This window comes from Alexandromys fortis, unplaced genomic scaffold, assembly GCF_014885135.2.
Source record: "Alexandromys fortis isolate MF-2015 unplaced genomic scaffold, M_Fortis_MF-2015_v1.1 scaffold_178, whole genome shotgun sequence".
NCBI lineage: Eukaryota > Metazoa > Chordata > Mammalia > Rodentia > Cricetidae > Alexandromys > Alexandromys fortis.
Genome location: NW_026068054.1, coordinates 760787 through 781346, shown reverse-complemented (window position 1 = coordinate 781346; position 20560 = coordinate 760787). Strand labels below are relative to the sequence as shown.

The following is a 20560-nucleotide window of genomic DNA, read 5'->3' as shown; positions in this document are numbered from 1 at the left end:
TCCATCCATCCATCCATCCATCCATCCATCCATCTACCCAGCCACCTACCTATCCATCTCCCTACCCATCTCCTCTATATCCATTCATCAACTCATCTTTTTTTAAATATTTATTTATTATGTTTATTTATTATGTGTACAATATTCTGTCTGTGTGTATGTCTGCAGGCCAGAAGAGGGCGCCAGACCTCATTACAGATGGTTGTGAGCCACCATGTGGTTGCCGGGAATTGAACTCAGGACCTTTGGAAGAGCAGGCAATGCTCTTAACCACTGGGCCATCTCTCCAGCCCCCCCATCAACTCATCTTATCCACCTATCATTTACTCACCTACTGTCCATCCACCAGTCCATCTACCCACCCACCCACCCATTCACTAGCCTGTCTACCCACCCACCACATATTTACCCACCTCACCCATCCATCCACAGATCCATCCATCCATCCATCCATCCATCCATCCATCCATCCACAGATCCATCCTTCCACCCATCCATCCACAGCTCCTTCTTTCCGTTCATCCATCCACAGATCCTTCCTTCCGTCCATCCATGCACCCCCTACACCCCCGTCCACCTGCACAAACACCCATCATCTCATCCCTCCCTTCCTTTTCCCACCATATATTTTGCTATAGGTTTTGAACACTTGGAAAGTAGGAAGGAGAACACAAGCAGAAAAAGAACAGACAAACAAAAAAGGAAAGACAACAGAAAGGAAGGCTACAGGCTGCAGAGGCTGAGCCCACTCTGAGCCCCTGGTCTTGATAAGATGGGTAACGGAGGAGCCGCTTTCCTTGCCTTTTTGTGCTGCTGCTCTCAGATCCAGCCAGATAATTATAACTAATAATAATTAAAAAGTGGAAGTGCTGTAGGCATATGCTTAGCGTTTGACTCGTTAGCTGCACTTTCTCTGACTAGCATGCCTTCTTCTGTTCTGCTTTAAAAATGGCCTCGCCCGGGGCACCTCACCACTGGAGGGAGAACAGAGCTTAGCCTTGGGGGGACTGGGATGGGGACACCCCAGCGACTCCTGGGAGTTTGAATCTGTTGCTAGCCCTGGAGTTGGTCACTCATGAGTTCCGGGGCCTGAAGGCCAAGCTGGCTGCTGGGCTCCTGGAGCCACCCTTCTCTGAGGCTTCACAGGCATGTCACTGCCCTGGGTACAGTCGCTGCCTCTGACCAAAGGGGCTCTTCCTTCTGCCTGGGTTTTGTTCTGAGTGGCAGAGGTTTTCAAAAGCCAGGACTCTTGTGATTAGTAGTACTAGTGACTTGCCAGGGAGGTTGCTGTGTTCCCATTAGGGTAACAAGAACCCAGCACAGCTCATATCTGCCCACCCTTGAAGCCCAGGCTGTCTTTGAATCCCAGCCCTGCTACCAAACAACTGCGTGATCTCGGAGCCTCAGGAGCCCAGAGATTAGAGTTTCTTCCCCGTGGAGTTTGGATGGTCTGAAGGTATCATTGCCTCCAGCATCAAGTCTACAGGCATTGGCCAGTGTTACCACTGTCACCATCGTCCCAGCCATGGTCTGGGTGCTGAGAACTTCTTAATTCAGGTAGTCAGTGGTACACGCATGTGCTCAGTGTGACCACACTGTTTGATGAGCATCTACCATGTGCCGTGTGTGTGTGTGTGTGTGTGTGTGTGTGTGTGTGTGTGCAGGCAACGGAGACACACAAAGGCCTATAGCTGTGCACTTGCTGCACGGAGGCACAGTGCACTAGTAGGATTGGACCTTGCTTGCTTGCTTGCTGAGTGAAGAATGATCGATCATACAGGATTGCCCCACTGCCTCAGCCCCAGCAGACAAAACTGCTCAGCTCTAATCTAAAAAGACGACATCTAAAATTCTCTATTACTTTTGTGAATGCTCTAAAATTTCAGTATTTTTGTAAGCCAACATGATGTCACAAACATAAAATTCCACACCATGATACCATATTTTAGGCTGAAAATTACTTTAAATTTAGATAAAATTTCCTTCGCTATATGTACATAATACAGATGAATTTTGTGTGTAGACTTGAGTCCCATCTACGAGGTATACGTTATACATATGCAGATATGTATAACTCCAAATTAAAAGACTCCACAATGTGAAATGTTTCTCGTGTCAAGCATTTTGAATAAGAGATCTCCAAAAACCCGAAATAAATTGATCCATTAGTCAATCAATAGTCGAACAATTGAAGTCTCACAGGACTCTCCACACCTTGGGCCTAGACCCTGTCTCTGCATACTGTAGGTTTACCATTTGCTTTGCTTAGCCAGTGTCTGATGTCCATGGGCACAAGGCCTCTCTGTCTGCAGTAGAGTGTCACCTCATCACTGACCACAGTTACCATCACTGGGGGTCAGCTAAGTGTCCTGAGGAACTATGTGTGGCAATGTTGGAGTCTATATGCAGAGGAACACCAATCCCATCTTTTGGGACCCTAGGGCATGGGTCTGTGTCTATGACCTAGTGGAGTGTGTATTGGCTGGTATTCTAAGGCTAGCCCCTTCCAAGGGCCAGCCCTTTCCTGGGTTGCTCTCTGGGACCTCCTTGTCAGAGAGTTCACTCTAAGGCTGTGTGAAGTGAGGTAGAGCCCTCGGGATGCTGGGATAGATGGCAGCCTTGTTTCTCATGGAGGTCTGTTCTAAGGGTGAGGCCAGAACCAAGCGTGGTCACTGGGGCATGAGACTGCAGCTGCTCCAGCAGTCCTGGGTGTGTAAGGACTGTGACAGTCACAGAGGGAGTGGAAGACCGGCTCTGCTGAGATGTCTTCTGAGCCCCAGGATTCGGTCCAGCTGAACAGTGAACCATGATGAGGCCCATGTGGGGACTGGGGGCCTCCCCAGAGGCTCAGCTTTGAGCTGAGATGGCATTTAGAGTGGATCTCGGGCTGCCTGTTGGAGCTGCCATTCATGCCCGGGGGCTGGGGCCAACCAACTTTCTGGGGGCACCATGCCATCGTGACAGATGGGCATGGGGGACTGCCAGGAGCCTTGAGCCTGGGACCATTGTGTATGCTTCGAGCCTAGCCCCTTGCCGGCGCCGTTTTAGGCAGAACCAAATGCCTTCAGTTTCTTAGTAACAATGACAATACCAATGGCAGTGGGTGACATGTCGCTTCAGTGCTCACAGAGAGTTGCACACTACAAAGCTTTGCCTCACGTGGATAGAGACAGGGTATTTAGTATACAGGAAGGGCACAGTTGTGAGGCTCTGACGCTTCTGGTCACTGGGACCTGGGGTACTGAGATCAGATCCCAGGCGGGACATGATAAAGGGGGCATTTTGGGGAGAGAACTGGTGGCTAGTGTCGCCATCTCACTTTCTCTCTGTCGGGATCGGCTGCTGCTATGTAGCCAAGGTACGCTACAAGCTTTCATGTTCCCGCCTCAGCCTCCCGAGTGCTGGGCTCTCACTTTTGATATGGTCACAGTCAAGGACACCAGTGAAGTGATGCCATGGCATACCCTTGTCAGTGGCAGAGTTGAGCTCGCAGGCTTGGTGGTTATAAGAAATAGTGAGGATATCAGAAACACCCTACATCAGACTCAGTGGAGACCCTTCAGCCACCATCTTAGTGCAGCCAGCGGAAGGCCGAGACGTGGGTGAGCAGCAGTGGAGACAGAAACCTAGGCAGCCTGGCTCCTAGGTGTGCTGGCGTGGTGTGCATTGCTGCAGTACTCTGGATAGACTTCGTGTGCTTAGGCCTCTCCTGCTCCAACCACCTCTTCTTGAAAGTGCGGCTGGTCACTTCCTGCTAAGAGACTGGGCTCTGTGTGGTAGGGGCCCTGGCCCCCCATTGATGAATCTGCCGGAGACCGGGGTGGCTCTTGGTGGAAGCTTAGATTGTACTCATCGGTGCAGCAGGAACAATTACTAATGACATTTAGAAAGAAATTAATGATGAGAAATGCAAGTTGGCATTTCAGTAGCAGCAGTCAGCGGCCCCGTGAACACTCGACGGAGCGGAGGGCGGGGGGGCGGGGGAGGGACAAGAAATTAATTTTGCTGTGTCAATAGTGAGGCGGCTATACTCACTCTGCCGTTGAAGTTTACACAGAATCAAGCCGGCTGGCCAGGGTGGGTCCAGGCTTGTGCTGGTTGACAGTTTCCTTTTGGTGTGGCTTTAGGTGGCATCCCGGGGACGACAGGAGAGACAGCGAGAGACAGGGCCACCTCTGGCCAGCAGAAAGACTGAGGGAAAGCCTCAGTTTCTTCATCAGAGAAAAGGGAGATGTCGGAAAAGTGATGTCAATGTGTGAAGAGCAGCCCAGGGGCTCATAGGTGATAGCCGGGACACAGACGTGTTCAAGGACGTGGAGCTGGGTTGCCTTTGGGTTCACTGTGATACATCTTAGAACAGATAAAGCCCGGCACTGGTGAGGACTGCGGGGGAGGCAGAGGAGGAAGCAAGGTGCTAAGTTGATCTGGGACAGGGTGTGGGGTTCCTGGTGGGGTAGGGGAGCATCCTTATCCCGAAAACCCCCTCCAGTCTCCACTCACATAGGAGTAAGCCGTTGTCACTGTGACCATAACAGCAGACACTGAACAGAGCAGAAGGTAAACCTCCTGGCCTGGAGGTTGTGGGAACTAAATAATTAATTTCTGTCTTTCAAACAGGATGTTTTCCCGTAGTTAGCATCCCAATGTTATTTTGTGTTTATCAAGTGCCAGACATGGTCCTCAGCACTTTTGAACATTAAACACTTAGTCCTCATGATGCCTCTATTAAGATAAGAAAACCAAGACACACAGAGGTGATTCACTGCCCCAAGGCCACAGAGCTGGTCAGTGCTAGCCTCAGGCCACTACCCAAGACCCCGTTTTCTTCACCACACCAAACACAAAAGCTGGGTTTCTTGGCTATTTATTTATTTACTTATTTATCTGCTTCAGTATTTGGTTTTACCAATGTTCTAGTCCCCCTGGCAGCAGCAGTCAGCTACCCCATGTGGCACATGCCGTTCTGTGTGCCGTTTCAGGGTTTATGTGTATTTCCTCTAGCCCTCCTAAAGGGGCTGTGAGGTAGATGCAGTTAGCCCTGCCCCCTTTCAGATGTGTAAGTGAGGACTTAAAAGAAATGAAGTCTTCCTAGAGCCTAGGATCGCAGAAGTAGTGACTGACCAAAGCCACCTCCAACCTGTTCGTTCATCCGGGCACTCTCTGGCTCCTGCCATTGAGGCTTTCACAACCTACGTTCCCACTCACCTGCCCACCCCACCCCCCACAAGATGTCTATCCATCCAGCAACTACACACGTATCTACCCACCTCTCAATAATGAGGTATATATGTTAACTTTTATTTACGATTTATTTTTAATTATGTGATGTGTGTTTGTATCTCTGCGTGGGTAGGGGCACAAGTTCAGGTGCCCAAAGCTAGAGGGGTCAGATTCTCCTGGAGCTGAAGTTATAGGTGATTATGACCTGCTCAGCAGAGGTGCCGGGAACTGAACCTGGGTCCTCTGCAAGAGCACTGAGCGCTCTTTACAACCGAGCCATCTCTCCAGTTCCCACATATACAGCTTTTAGAGTGTCTTTCTTTTATGCTCTTTTTTTTAAAAAAATAAAAGATTAATTTATTTTAATTTTATGTGTTTATTTTCTCTCCATGTGTTGTGCATTCAGTGCCAGAGGCAGCTGGAAGAGGGTATAGGATCCCCTGGAGTAGATGGTTGTGAGCCACCACGCGGGTACTGGGAAGCGGCCCTAGGTCTCCTGCAAGAGCAACAAATGCTCGTAACCACTGCACCATCTCTCCAGCGCCCTCTTCGCCTCATATGCTCTTAATGTCACATTCCCCCCTTGAAACTGCCTGTACGCATGCACACGTCCTGCTTCCGTTCACCGAGTGGGACGGAACAGACCAGGAGTGCAGATGATCATAGGTTTGCCTCACGGAACCAGTGAGTTCTGCCATGTAGAAGGGAAGCATCGGGCAGACCCACTTGGTGTTGGTAGGGCAGGTATGCGGGTGGAGACGCTATTGCCAGCTGAGCCACAGTCTCTGGAAGCAACATCCCAGAAATAGGGAGATCACCCTGCACCCTTCGATTTGTGGTGTGTGACTCCCTCGGGATTGGCACGGGTACACACCTCCGTGTTCCACGAGGACTGTGGCGATCGTTAGCTGTAATGGGTCTCAGCTGCAGTGTGGATCAGTGGCGCATGCCACGATTCATCACAGTAAATTAGGTCCATCTTCGAGACTTCTGCCCCTGCAGCCTGGGGGGCTGTGGGCGAGGGGCAGAGCCGTGTGATCGCCAGAAGCCATTTGTGGATGCTGGGCGTGAGGGCAGCCACCCTCAGAATATCTGCTGGAACGGTTCTTTGTTGGCAGGGATAATTTTCCAGAAAATTGGAAGATGCGGTAAAGTCTCCTTTTTAGCGGGAATTTGGAAGAAAGCGGAAAGAGATCTGGATCTAAGTTTTCATTATCATTTACAAAACCTAAAAGCACCCGTGCAGTTCAGGGACCTAAACATACGTGTTCAGTATAATTAGTGACCGTGTGACCTAGATTTTCCAGGACAGCCCTCATTTTCAGGTCTTACATCCCACTACTGGCTAGTTGCCCTGGTTTTTTTTTTTTTTTTTTTTTTTTTTTTTTTTTTTTTTTTTTTTTTTTTTTTTGGTTTGTGAGGAAGGATGATTCTGTGTGGACATAGTAAAAACCTGCCAAGGGTGGGAAATGGGCCAAGAGGAAACGGCCCTCCCTCTCCAGGTCGTTCTTATGTTTTCTTAAAGTAGGTGGGCCGCATGCTTGTCTCTTGTTTCCTCTCCAGTGCCAGGAAAATGCAGACACCTCCTTCAGCAGCAGGTCCGTGTCCCCTGGAATAGGACTTCAGTCAGTGGGCCTTGGGTCTCTCTGGGTTCTGTGCCCATGATCTCCTGGCTCAGAGAGCCACGCCACTGATACCAACGGTCAGTTCTGCTGTTGTGGTGGAAAGCCTTCTGCAGCATGGTCATGGAGATTCCTTCCAGGCAATGCCAGCAACTGCAGAGGGCGTGGTGTCCCTAGATGCTGCAGCTTCCGTCCACAGCCCAGGGTGTCACCAGCTACTACTATGTCCTGCATCCTCTGAGGATGCAGATATGAGATGGCCTCACAGGAATGGTCTTGAGTTTCCGCCCTTGGTGAAGACTACACACCTGTCCCTTGCTTGTCCTACCTGCTTGGTTTTCAGCTGTGGTAAATTCATGCACCATGAAGCTCCATTCTGGTGTGCAGCTCTGGCATCGAGGCATGCACTACCATGCAAACTTCACCGTCTCCATCCCCAGAACGCGTTTATCTTCCCAGCCTGAAACCCTGACCTTTTTCTCAGCCTCTGGAAGCCGCCACGTGCTGTCCTGTGAGTTGGGGTAACTCAGGATCCCAAACAAGAAGATCCCAGCAGTATGCATTTTTCTGTGACTAGCTGATTTTGCCTAGTGTAATGTCCCCAAACGATCCTGGCCACTTTTTAAGACCACTGCCCAGCGTGTTCTGGATGAGGGAGTTGCTGCTTCCACATGTTAGCTGCCAACGCTCTGCTACATGGCTTGCAGACTGACCTCACGACAGCCGTGGCAGCAGCACCAGGCAGGGCCAGTGAGCAACTGAAATCATCCCTATCATTTCTAGATTTCTGAAAAAGCCTGCAGATGTGGCCTTATTGGCCCAGGTATTCCCACAGTGGCCTCACGTGGGGATGAGCTATGCATCTTACCAAGCTTGAGCTCTAGAGGCTGAGACAGACCACTGGCCCCATTGCTTTGCATTGGCCTGGAACCACTCATTCTCAGCTCCACACGCCTTGCATTGGAGGCCTCCTGCAGAGTCCGGTCAGTGTGACCAGAGCAGCTGTTCTAGGATCTATCCCTAGCATCAGCACTTCCTGAGTTTAGTCCCCCCAACTACCTCTAGGTTACTTAGGCTGTCCCTGTGTACCCCATGTATACGTATGCCCCATGGCACATGTACACTTTGACTCCAGTTAGTGACAGGTTAGCCTCCGGCTTATTCTTGGTCCTCACATTTCCTGCAGGGTATATTGTTCCTGTTTAGGGCTCCCATTAGCTTACAAGGATATTGTTCTTGTTTTTGGGCTTACGCTCTTCGGCACAATCAGTGGCAGGTCTGGTCTGAGAAGCCCCTGGCTTGCTCTTGGTCCCCACCTTTTTCCGTGACAGCACTTTTTCCCTGGCCTGACTGTAACAGACAGGCTTGCTTCGTGCCTGCCCTGAGGAATCAGCTTTTAGGAATCTGATTTGGCCCTTCTGAGGGAAGGGACCCAAGGCCCAGTTCATATCTGGGAGCTGTCAGCTAGAGTCAAAGCAGGCTGGTGCGCTCAGAGTGAGCCAGTGCAGCATCCTGCTCAAGAGGGACTAGTGTGCACACACGCAAGTGAATCTGCTACACAAATGCGCGTCTTTAGAGAAACTGTTGTTAAGTTTCTTCAAGGCTTAGGTCTAATGTGCACCTCATTGCTTCACAGGACTGTAAGCAGTCCTGGGAATATTACACACACACACACACCCTGCTTGTGACAGCAGTCATAAAACTACTGGTTTCCCTTGCTTGGCTGTCATGGTTCTCACCCCCCACACCAAGCACATAGACCAACTGAACTGGGCTCATTCACTTGTGGGGTGTGTTCCCCTGAGGCTGCGGGTCCCCAAGCAGGTAAACAGTTGTCACCTATGGAACTGGTTATAGAGTAGGGCTACCTACCTGCCTTTTGTGTCCTGGGAACAGGCGAGGGGTTTGAGGAGGAGGGAGTGTACAGGAATCTACTAGCCAAATACGTCTGGATCAGAGAGCTTCCTCCTGTTCTCGAGGTATTTCTTGGGTCCCTGAATCTGCTCTGTCTCTTGAATGTCCCCCAACTTCTTGTTCCCTGAAAGCTGGGCTCTTAACTCCAGACCTGTCACAGGCTGAGCTTTGTTTTGCAGCTCACTTGCTGCTGCTCTGGAGGGGCAGGCTCCTCCTTGTTGCTGATTGGGCAGCACGAACAATCAAAGTCTCTTCGTGTATGGAGGGTCTCCCACGCTTTCTCTACCTTACAGGTCACTCTGGGGCTTTGTACCAGGCCATTTGGGCCACCAGCCTCCCTCAGATGCCAAAGGTGAATGTCACTTGCACAGCAGCAAACGTCTCTGGCCTGGGGATAAGTGGGTGACAAGAGGGCTCCTGGGGGAAGTAGGGTACAAGTATAACAAGGCCTGCCCCAACTCCCCAGGGAGCAGCGCGTCACCGGCAGGCATTTATGGGGAGCCCCAGCCATCACTCACTCCTAATTTTAATGACGTGCATTAGCTAAATTGTGTTGTGAGTATTCATTCGGCGCCGTTTATGGGGTGCTCTCGAGTGTGCGCACCGTTTGTCAGAAGTGCAAACTAGCGAACATACGAGCCTTTAAGACAGGCCATCTGTTCGTCTTAGACCCTTGGACGATTGTCAAGCACTGCTAAAAATTAGTGCTCACAAGCAGAGAGGGGCTGCCCAGGTGATGCACAGCAGAGAGGGGAGCAGAGCTGCCTGGGTCTGCACCCTCCCCAAAGGGAAAGACAAGAGACACTGTGTGCTGGGAAAGCCGTGAGAGGGTGCGGAGGGATACGACAAGCCCCTGCTGAGACACCTTTTGGGTGGAGGCATGAGCTTTCCCTCTGCCTTGCGTCATGTAGCTCCACAGCTCAAATACTTTTCGATAGCTCCCAGTGGCCCAGATTTAAGGGCAAGCTGCCTCGTCTGGCATCGCGGAGCCTCATCAATAAGGCCCCTGCCTTCCTTTGGAGTCTCCATAGCACATACCCCTGTGCTTCTGCCAAGCTGAATTATTCATTGTTCCCCCAGCATATGCTGCACTTTTCACATTTCACAGGCAGAGCGGTGCCGCGGCAGAGGGGGTTCATACAGGCACTGGGTGGGCGCGCATCCTGCACTGCCATCGTCAGCCCTGGGATCCAAAGCACCCTGTACCTCATGTCCTGCTAGGAGGGATAAAGGTGGTCCTTGCATCTGAGGGCTCAGATGTTACAGAAGTGTATGGCATCTGGCTGGCGGAGCCGGGCACTGAGCCTCGGTCATTGTGAGTCACCGTCTCTATGAGTGTTACACCTACATGATGCTTGTGTGTTTATCCTGCTTGGCAGAGTGCCCCCTCATTCTCTGTCTCTGTCTGTCTGTCTGTCTGTCTTTCTCTCTCTCTCTCACACACACACACACTCGTGCAGATCCTAGCTCAAGCCGTCCTTCAAGGGCAGCCGAAAGGCTTCTCCGGAGTGGGTCCCCACCAGAAGCCCTGTCTCCCTGCCGCTCTCCATGCCGTTCTGCAGCTGGAAGCTTGGCAGAGGCTGGCCTGTAGCCCCCCTCCTCTCCCCTGTCCACTGCCCAAGGCCAGGCTCCTTGACTGTGAAATGGGCACATAATGAATGGTGCCCTACAGCAGCCCTGCTCAGCCAAGCCACCTAACGCATCTGTCTTCCTCGGAAAATGGAGTCTTCCAGGCTAAGGCCCATCCTAGCCCTTGGTCCCTGACCTTGTGGGCAGCGTGTGTGTGTGTGTGTGTGTGTGTGTGTGTGTGTGTGTGTGTAAAACCAGGTCCACAAGGGCTTCTCTGAGCTGCAGCCATTCAGGGATGGCATGGGGACAGGATGAGGAGAAATAGCCTCTTCTGGACTGGGAACCTGAGGAAGTGCAGTGGCTTCGAGAAGAAGGTCCTGCAGGTAGGGCAGGGAGAGCGCAGGTGCGGACATAACGGTGGGTGGGAGTCATGCAAGCTGGACAAAGAGCGTGAGAGGTGGGGCTGGTTTGCGTGGAGAGTAAGTGTGTCTCTGCACCAGCTGGGCTGGGTCTTCAGGAATGAATCCTTTTTTTCCCTGCCTCCTTAGGGTCTTTGATGTCTATGAGTCCAGACTCCCTATTCCAACCACGGGAGTGTTCTCACAAGGGAGGGGGCAAGGTGTCTCCATCTGTGCATGCTCAGTGCACAGCCTGGGACCTCACAGTCAGGGCCTCCGTGAAAGTCTGTGGGATGAATGGATGGATGCTGGTATGTACCTCTCCCCCTACCATAGCATTTCCTAGGGCTCTCCTTGGTACCAGATCACCCACTCTCCTGCAGAAACGGGGAAGCAAGTATCCAGTGACACCTGCTGTCCTGAGGGCAGGGCCATGCAGGGCATTCCTGAGAGCAGTTAGCTTGGAGCTCCAGCTGCTACTGGTTGGGGAGGGGTCCTAGCAGGGAGCAATCAGTCCATCTGTCCCAGGCACTTGTCTGTGGGTAGATTCATGGGCATCATCATTTTTGGAGTCATCCTGGCATCGCAGAAAGAGGCGACTCACAAACCTTGCAGTGAAAGAACTTGCTGCAAGGTCACATGGTTGGCAAGTGACCGCTAACACTGAACACAGTAGCTCTTTTGGTCACTAAGGTACTTAACAGGTCACTAAAGCTGCCTGTCTTGTGGTCACCTGGGACGGTGACTAGTGGGGCATTTGGGACAAGCCAGGCAAGGTGCTAGGACTGGGTAGGTAAGTGACGGCTATCAAAGCAGCCAGCACACAAGTAGGGTGGCTTATTGGGACACCAAGAGTGGTGTACAGGACTGAGGGGTCTCTTCAGCCCACAACAGGGCCTCCAGGGCAGGAGGAATTACATCATTTCATACAATCAGACAACCAACGTACTGAAATACTTGTCCCCTCAAGCGTGATGCAGGCCAGTGAACAGAACCCAAAACCCAGACCTAGAACTGTGACCTGTGGATCCAGACCACAAAATCGTGGGATGAGGAGGTGGGTGGAGCTCTGACTCCGTGCCCAGAGTTGGACTTCACGTGACCTTCTAGCGCATTCCATGTGCTTTGGGGTTGAAAACAGCCCTTCCACCTGGCTTCACGCACAACTCACTGCTCCTGTACCCAGCACAAACCCAACAAGCAATTAGTGGTTGTCACTCAACAGAAAGTGACAGTCGAGATTCTGTGGGTGGAAGAACTAACACAAAGGATGGTCCCTTCAGCTAGGGCCAACCAGACACCAGTGGTGTGTATCAGGAGGGGGCCCTGAGTCAGGGCATCACAGAAACCCCATCAGAGAGTTGCAGGAGCGTTGCCCAGTAGATGGCGGGCGGCCGAGCGCCTTCCCTGTGCCTCCGCTTTATTTTCCTCACCTGCTTTGCTGCCCCACACCTGTGTCTCCCTGGCAGGCAATGAGGCCTGCAGGTGCCAGGCGTCCTGGCCAGGCTCATCTCAGCCTTTGGCCAGCCCGCTGTCAGCCTTTATGGTTCCGGGGAGTGCTCAACTGTAAGATCGGAAGCGTCTTTTAAAAACTGGTTGCTTTGTGGTTGTCGGTCTGTTTTCCTTCTCTAAGGAGACTCAGTATGGCATAAGCAGAACTAGGGAAAGAGACTGGAGCTAGAAGGGTCTCAGAGGAGCCGTGAGGTTGGAGGAAGCCATCAGAAGCGTTGAAGCAGTGGCTGTTCTGGGAAAAGAGCTCCCACAGATAGGCCCTTTCAGGTGTTTGGGGGATCTGAGTGATGGATCTTGGACCCCTTCTGCCTTCTCAGGGACTGACCTTGGATGAAACCCTCCTTGGATGAACCCTCAACTCCATGAACAGCCTCTCTAAAGCACACACGCACACACGTTGTGACCTTGACCCTCTCCTGGACTACTGTTGGCACCATTAATTCTGTGTTTTGTCACTCCTGCATCAGACCCCTTTAGGGAGGGGGACAACTGGAGTCTTCCCCGCCGTTAGCCGTCACTGTTCCCAGCCTGGAGCAGGACATCTAGCAGGTACCTAATGACACAAGCGGAGTACACTCTGGTGCCGGTCACCGTCAGAGCACTGAGTCTGACATTTCCTTCCGCTGTGACATCTTGGACTTTTGTTGGGAAAGTAAAACTTTAGGAAGGTATTTTTTTTACTAGTCTGCCTTTTGGAGGAGTTTCCTTTATGAGCCTAACCTAAAATGCATGCACTATTGCTCCTAAAGGGAGAAGGCTCTGAGAAGTGTTCTTTATTCTCAGTTTCCTAGCCCGTGGTCCAAGACAAGGCTTTCCACCTCTAGAGATTGCCAGTGTGTCGTGTGGCCATGTTCTGGCATCCTCACAAGAGGCTGCCTCATTATCCCTAGGTTCCCAGGAACTCCTCCCAAGATGAGGTGAGCGGCCCTCAAGGGTCTTGCCTGGCTCCCTGCTGTTTTTGGCAGTGGTTCACACACACGAGAACTCACTGCTTGCTCTCCTCATTCACACCATCTCTCCACCCAGGTGTTGGTTAGCACCCTCGGCTTGTGTTAGTTCTGTTGTTCCCAGGCAGCTGTGCCTACCACGCTTCCACTGGGCACTGGGGAACCCAGCATGTGTCCAGCCCTGGGCCAGGTGCTATTGTCCTGCCTGTGGCTCAGTGGGGACAACCAGGCCTAAGTACAAGAAGTGCACAGCCCCGTGTGGGTGCTGGGCAGGTGAATCCCAGGGATACACCTGGGCTGGAGGAAGTATTAAGGCAGCCAAGGTCCAGAGTTACAAGGAAGCCAGATCTGTACATAGGATGCTTCCAGTTCCACATGGCTGGTTGCTTTCACAGGGCTGGAGGATGGGGAAACCACCTGGACCCCATCTTTGGCTCAAACAATCTGCCTTGGACCTTGGACCATTTGAGGTGCGAGGTCATGCTGACTGTCTGGGCTTTAGTGTGCAGCAGGGTCCTGGGGCAAGCTGTGGATAATCAGGGGGTTGATTTACCTACTGGGTGCAGGTCACTAGATTCTAGTGGCCTGGATCAGCCCCTCCTGGATCCTAGCAGGTTGAAGTGGACTGGTATTTTGTCTACTTGAGCCTCACTTGAGAATCGAAAGCAATGCGCCTGTGTCGGTTTGTGGCCTGAGCGCCTACCAAAGGACCTATCCTGGAGAGTAGCTGTGGTCCCATCACCATCCTAGGTTCTCAGACCTCTAGGAAAAAAATCTGGTTGTCCTCTGGTCTTTCTGGAAGCGATATCTGGAGTCTAGGAAAAAGTCGCGGCGTCTCTCCTGCCCCCTAGTGGTTAGTGGTAGAGATGCAGGCCGCTGCTTTCAGCTGGCGACTGGTTGACTGGGTCTCCTTGTAGGGCACCGAGGCTGGGAGGCTGAGGCATACTAAAAAGCCTGCAATGGAGATCGGCTGTATGTAGCTTGGGGGGTCTGTCCCTGGAGGATGTTGCTTCCCATCTTCAAGTGTCTTGAGGTGGACCGCTGCCTGAAGCTGGGACGATAATAGTCTGAATCGGCACTACACGTGGCAGAAAAGAAATAAAAAGACCAGGCTTCAGAAGCCAAAATCCAGCCCCAGGCTGCTAGCCGTGGTGGAAACAGACCCCACACTGCCCGCCCTGTCCGCCCCGGCTGGAGGAAGGAAGTACGTGGGCTGCGGAGAGAGGGAAGTGTTTGGCCACAAGGTCCCACCTGGGCCCTGGCTTCTTATGCCCAAGCGGCCAAAGCGCACCATCTCTTTCTCACGTGACCACACTGGCAGGACCCTGGGAGCTCAGCTTCTGGCTCTTCCCAGCACCCTCCCTGCTGGGTGACCTGTCCCCTGCCTGGGCCACGGGCGTCGCCCACCCACTGCCTTGGCGCGTCTGCGCTCGCTCGGGTGCCTCTGGGCGGCTGCGTTGCTCTGCACATCTGCGGTTTCCTCCTGCGTGGCTCAGAACAGTGAGCAAGGGGACCGAGATGGGATGCGGGGGGCAGCCTGCAGGCCGTCAGAGTTTCCTCCTCGCCATTGGAGGGAATGGGAGCCACGCTCATTATTGCCACCTCCCCGGCTGTTCCTTCTCCCTTCACGTAGCCCACCCTCTAGGTGCGACCCGAATGCTCTAAAATAAATAAATAAATAAATAAAAATAAAAACAATTTACAGGGAACCCAGGTTGGCAGCAACAGGAACCGATCCCCAAGCTCGGATCTACGTGGCGCCTTGGCAGCTGCGTCCCCCGAGCACTTTTTTGCTTTCGCATTTTGTTTTGTAATGATTGAGCCGCTTTCTGCAGCTCTCGGCGTCCATGCCCCGGGTGGGAGGGGACAGGCATGCTCGCCATTCTTTCGCCCTCATGCGTGTCTCCTTTCTTCGCCTTTGCAGAACCACACGATGAGCCAGCACGCACAGTGAGGGACCTCGCGACAGGACACCTCTCCGCAGAAGGCTTGCCGGAGACGCCGTGGGGAGGGCCATTTGAACATTACATCCAATCAAAGTGTCATTTGCAACCCAGATGTAAAACTCTAATGATTTGGCCATGAGGCGCTGCTATTATAAGCAGCTGGAAATGAATATTAATGGCAGAGATTAAAAGTATTCCATGCTCAGTGTTTTTTATTGTCCTGCTACAGCTAGTGTGCTTTTAGAGTTTTCGCCGCAGAGTACATTTCTAGTGTTAGAGAAACCTGCTTTTTGAGGCTATTGTCCTTTGTTCCTTCATGTATTATATTGATAGTTTTTAAAAAGAGGATTAGTGTGATTTCTTTCTTTGCTTCTTTTTTTTTCTTGTTTTTCTTTTCTCCCCCTTCGGTTAACTACTTTTTAATTGCAATTCTAGGTAATTGTGCATCGTGATGTGATTGCTTGGCTATTGTCTGAATATTTCCTTTTAATTTTTTAATTAAAGACTAATGCTTTGATTGGATTTGCCAGTTCACCGGACAGTGATTAAAACTCTGTAATGAATATAATCGGTTTCCGTGCAACTGGATGGTCTGCTTTTAAATGTGACTTGATCTGACTGCAGTAACTAGTTCAGCTCAATAAAGGGAATCCATGCGATCAGCAACACTGACTGGTTCTCTCCCCCTCAACCCCAGGCCAAAGGGGCTGGCAGGAGGTGTGTCTCTGGGAAGTTCCCATGGGCTCACGCAGACCCCTGGGGACTCCATACAATAGACTCACAGAAAGAAGCGCCACAGACTAACTCTTGAAGGCCGGATGAGCTGCAGGGGTCACTGAAAGAAAGACTCCACAGATCAAGTATTCTGCTCCTGTCATTTCTGGATCAGGAAACTGAGGCTCAGAGGTCCTGGGGGACATTTCATTGCCCCTGCCACAAGTCAATGGCTGACTCTCATCCATTGCTGTTGTTTTACCGGGATGGGGGCAGGCTGGTGGTTAGCCCTCACGGTACCAAGGCAGCAGAAAAACCCTGGGTTCTACTTTGGGCCAAGGCATAGGATGTGAGGGGAGGGAACAGCAGCTACCCAGCCGTGGGAGGGCCGGGGTTGGTGGCTTCAGAGTGGAACAAGGTGGAAATAGCAAGTTCGCAACGGAGACCCGTGACCCGGGTCAGGACTAAAGCCCGACAAGAAAGTGCTCCAGTTGCAGAATTCCAGAAGACAGTGTTCAAGGGCTACCCGCGCACAGAAGCCGGGAGAAGGTGGTGCCAGCCCCTAGCTTCTCACGGGCCTAATGACCCAGGCTCTGCGGCTGCCTCAGGGCTCGCCCCGAATTTCAGTAGGCTTCCTGGTCGCCCCTCCCCTCGGCTCCACACTGCTTCACTACCACAGATCGCAGAGGCTGGACCCTACACTGGGAACCCTTCCTGATTCGGGTTTCACCTGGGGCAAGGGGAGAGGAAGTGAAGCAGACAGCTTGCACCTAATTATAAGGTGATAGCGAGTCAGCGGAATTTGGAGCAATTAGGCTCCTCGTCTTCTAGGGGGTTCCTAGCTAGGGGTTTCCGGTGACCTGTAGGAGGTCCTTCCTCTTCTTCCTACGACGATTAGGGGGTGGCGCTTCCCAGGTTAGGAAGCGAACTTTGGCCCGAGAATTCACTCAGTGAATTACCCCTGCCCACAGAATGGGAATGTCGCCCTTGGATGCAGGTGGCCTCAAAGTGGGAAGATGCTATATGCAGTCCCTGGGGATGCGGAGGGAGGGTGGTCGTTTCTGGAGAGATCTCAAAAGTTGGGTTGGCGCGAAGCTTCTCAAGGCGGCCGTTATGGCCGGGTTGGGCCATGATCCTTTGGCCATCTGCAGGCAGTGTGGAGGCTGTCCAGTCAGGTCCCCAAGCTTACCACCTCGCTTCCTCGGGCGCTCTCCAGCTCCGGATTTATCCGAGCCCCATGCAGCCCAGGTGAGCCCTCAGTAAGTACCAACAGAAGATGTGATTTGACGGTTGGTGGCGTAGGGCTAAATTAGTCACTGCCCCCATTAAAAATACAGCGGGGGGTTTAAGAGCTTTTCACGCCGAGTGGGAATCAGCGGCGAAGCCGGCTGCTGCCTTGGGTAAGGAGAGAGGCGGCCTGGGGGACGGCGAGGTAATGAGGTTTATGGCGGTGACAAGGCTGCCAGGGAACCCCGCCGACTCCCCTCGCCCAACCCCATTGTTCTCTGCTGGCTGTGCCCCCATCGCGGCAGCTGAGCGCCCCTCTCCACTTCCTGCGGGATGGGGGCTGGGACTCGCCTTCATCGCTGTCAAGCGGCGCTGGGATGGGGAGTGGGGCACGGCTATAAATCAGTGACTTAGAGCTGAGTGAGCGGGTTCACCGCGCGGCCCAGGCGTGTGTGTGACGGTGCCTGCGGCTCGGCTGTGAGCAAAGTGAGGCCCGGCCTTCTCTCCAGGCCACCTTTAGCCTGGAGGGTGCAGGGAACCAGCCGTGTCATTTGCATTTTGCTACAGGGGTGGGTGTCCAGAAGCCCACTTTCGCGGTAGGTGCATCTAGACCATCCATTTTATTCGGCTCAGTCTTTGGGCAGAGGGATTTTGCCCAGGCTTGGAAATGACCCAGGAATGCTAGGATGCATGACCCTGTTCTCCATACACTCCCAGAGCTCTGGAAGCAGGACTGTAAGAGTTTTGGTTTCCAGGGAAGCTGCCCTAGGAAGGGCTTTAGTGCGCCCCTCCCCCAACCACATAGCGGTCCTTTCTGACTCCCAGATAACGTGGGATTCCTCCCTCCTAGTCTGAGGGTCAGTTCTTTGGCGTGGGTTGTTGAGCACTCAACTTTGACCTAGTTACCTATTCACTCATCCATCCTCTAGCACACAGGGGCCACAGAGGAGGAGGTCCCTTCCCCTCCTGCAACTCAAGAGTCATTTGACAGCTACCTTCTAAAAGAGCGAGCCATTAGATACCCAGCAACACACAACTACGGTGCTATGGTGGCGAAATGCCTTTGTTGCAGGAGCAGGGTTGTGTCAAAGAGGCCTTGCCAAGGAAGTGGCCTGAACGGAGACCTGTAGAATAAAAGAGGCCAGCGGGCACAAAGAGGAGGAAGAGGGCTCAGTCCGCGGGGAGCTCTGAGCCAGAAGCAAGCTGGGGGTTGCCTTAGAGGGCTCCACCTCTGCCTTTCTACTTTAGATAGTCTGAGAGCAGCCCAGAGAAGTTCATAATTTGTCCAAGGTCACACACTAGATAGAACTGCATCTGCGTCTGGACTGGCCTTCCACCTTAGATGTCTGCCTCCCAGCAATATTTTGATTCGAACATAATGAGGATGATGATCAATCAGGTGACACAGAAAGACTGCTGGCTCCCCTCTTCCTTGATAGTGAAAGAATTGGTTTCAGGCTCTCCAGCTTGGAGAGACGCCGGTATAGCTTCTATATCCGTCTCCCAGAAGTTGGTGTGTCCTCAGTCTATCAAGGCAATATCCACAAAGAATATGGAAATTGTAGGAGCTGTCTTTAAGGAGAAAAGGGAGTTTATTACTCTTCTGACTGGTTGGACTGTGGATACAAGAGCTGGAGAGTTGGGTACCACCTTGAATGATTAGGTAGGTGACTTGACTATAGCACTAACCACTCAGTTCCTAGTTCTTTCCCATTGTCTGTTGTTGATGTAGGTTGGAATCACTTTTGGAGAAGAGACACTGAAATGATTTGCCTCCTGAATGCTTGCTGCCTGTCAAAGCAACAAGCGCAGGGTCACTGTTGTACAGCTCACACTTGATTTTGGTTCTCTCGGGAGAGAAGGATCAAGAAAGCCACACCCTGCAGGTGTGCTCCATGCTGGAGAACAGGAAGACTCAGGACAGCTACCAAACACCAAAAATTTATAGCTTTCTTGCTGGGTCTCTAGCTAGCTATTTACACAGGCTTGGTGTCCTCTTCCTCCTTCCTCGAGCTCATCTCTTGTGCTCTGGTGGAATTTCATTCCCTTCTGGTTCAGGGTGAGCTCTTGCTGAGTGTGTGTGTGGGGGGGGGTGTCACGGAAATGCTCACCTCAAGAACATTGTTCAAGAGGAAACAAAACAAAGCAAAACAAAAAAACCCAATCTGTTAAACTCTAAATTGGTAGGTGGCAGCTTCTTTTGTAAAATGGATTTTAAATACCCAATGCGGTGATTAGGAGAATACAGCATCAAATCTGTGCTTATTTCATAACTGGTTACTTTGTTCCGGGATTTTATTTATTTTCTGTTAATTCTGATTTTCAAAAATATTCTATGAAAATAGTCTGCTTTCTGGCTTGCTGATTTGCATTCACTTCACTTTATAGCTTAAGTAGGTGCCTGCCTCATTCATGCATTTATCCCGAGCGCTTCAACTCCTGAAGCTGGCAAGGTGCTGCAAAGACCAGAATTCTGATAAGACCTGATATTCAGCCCATCGCTGGGTGTGCACACACTTTATACCTGTCCGTCCATTGGGACATGTATCAGTCAGGACAGGCTACATTATGACACGGAACAAATGGGTCCACCTTTTCAGCGGCTGACACAATAAAGATTTACTGCTCACTCAGGCTCTATGGCCATCCTGAATTGAATCCCCGGGGACCTTTCTTCATCAGAGTTATTTAGAAGTCTGGCACAGAGAGCAGCCAGTACTTTAAATGTAGTCACTAATTCAAGCAGGGGACAGGAGGGTCCCAATGGCAACTCAGTGCTCTTGACTGGGGAGTTTCTGTACTCCCTCACTCCCATCCCCATCACACACGGAGCCACTGCAACACGTGACCTCACTTTCTCACAGGGGGGCCTGATGGGGCTCGTGGTGTGTGTGTGTGTGTGTGCGCGCGCGCGCGCGCGCGCCTGCCTGGCACCTAGAAGAGGAGGCTGAGCAACTGCCAGACTGAAGGGTCTGACTCAGAAAGTTGGGTATCGCCATTGCGGGCACACACTCCCACAGTAGTGTATTTACCTGATGCAGAAAGTGAGCGTGAAGGTGAATGAAGGACAAGAAGGATGGCCCAGGACAAGAGGAGAGGGCTCAAAGACAGCTCGGAGCTCCAATTGCTGAGGAAGTAGACCGACTTGGATTCGAGCCCTTCCGCCACGCTGTCTGCCAGGCGGTAACGTCCGCGGCAAACAGAATACTCAGAGCTAAGCTCGCAAAGTTGTAAATCTGAGTAAGGTCGGAACTACGTCCTACGCACTCAGGCCCGGGCACCGAACTGAGCACCGCGTGGATCTCCTTTAACCACCGTGTGCCCCTCACGCCGACCAGAAGACCAGCACAGCACGGCCGGGGTCCGGAGGCTCCGGGCTCCGCCTGCAGGAGCATCCTGCTGAGCTAGCTCGGTCCGGAGGCCGGTCCTCTGCTTCCGGAGTCCTGATTGGTCCGGCCGGGGCGGCCCCGCCTACCTATAGCCACGCCCAC

General features: G+C 52.2%; 1 protein-coding gene across 2 annotated transcripts in view; it reads left to right on the top strand.

Moving 5' to 3' along the window:
* The window catches only part of Znf423 (zinc finger protein 423), a 294241-nt gene extending 278447 nt beyond the window's left edge, over positions 1 to 15794 (top strand). For both annotated transcript variants that reach the window (XM_050119822.1, XM_050119823.1), the window contains one exon: positions 15107 to 15794. In XM_050119822.1, coding sequence (XP_049975779.1) covers positions 15107 to 15136 — 30 coding nt within the window. In that variant the 3' untranslated portion in view covers positions 15137 to 15794. The remainder of the gene's footprint in view (positions 1 to 15106) is intronic.
* Positions 15795 to 20560: the final 4766 nt, after the last annotated feature.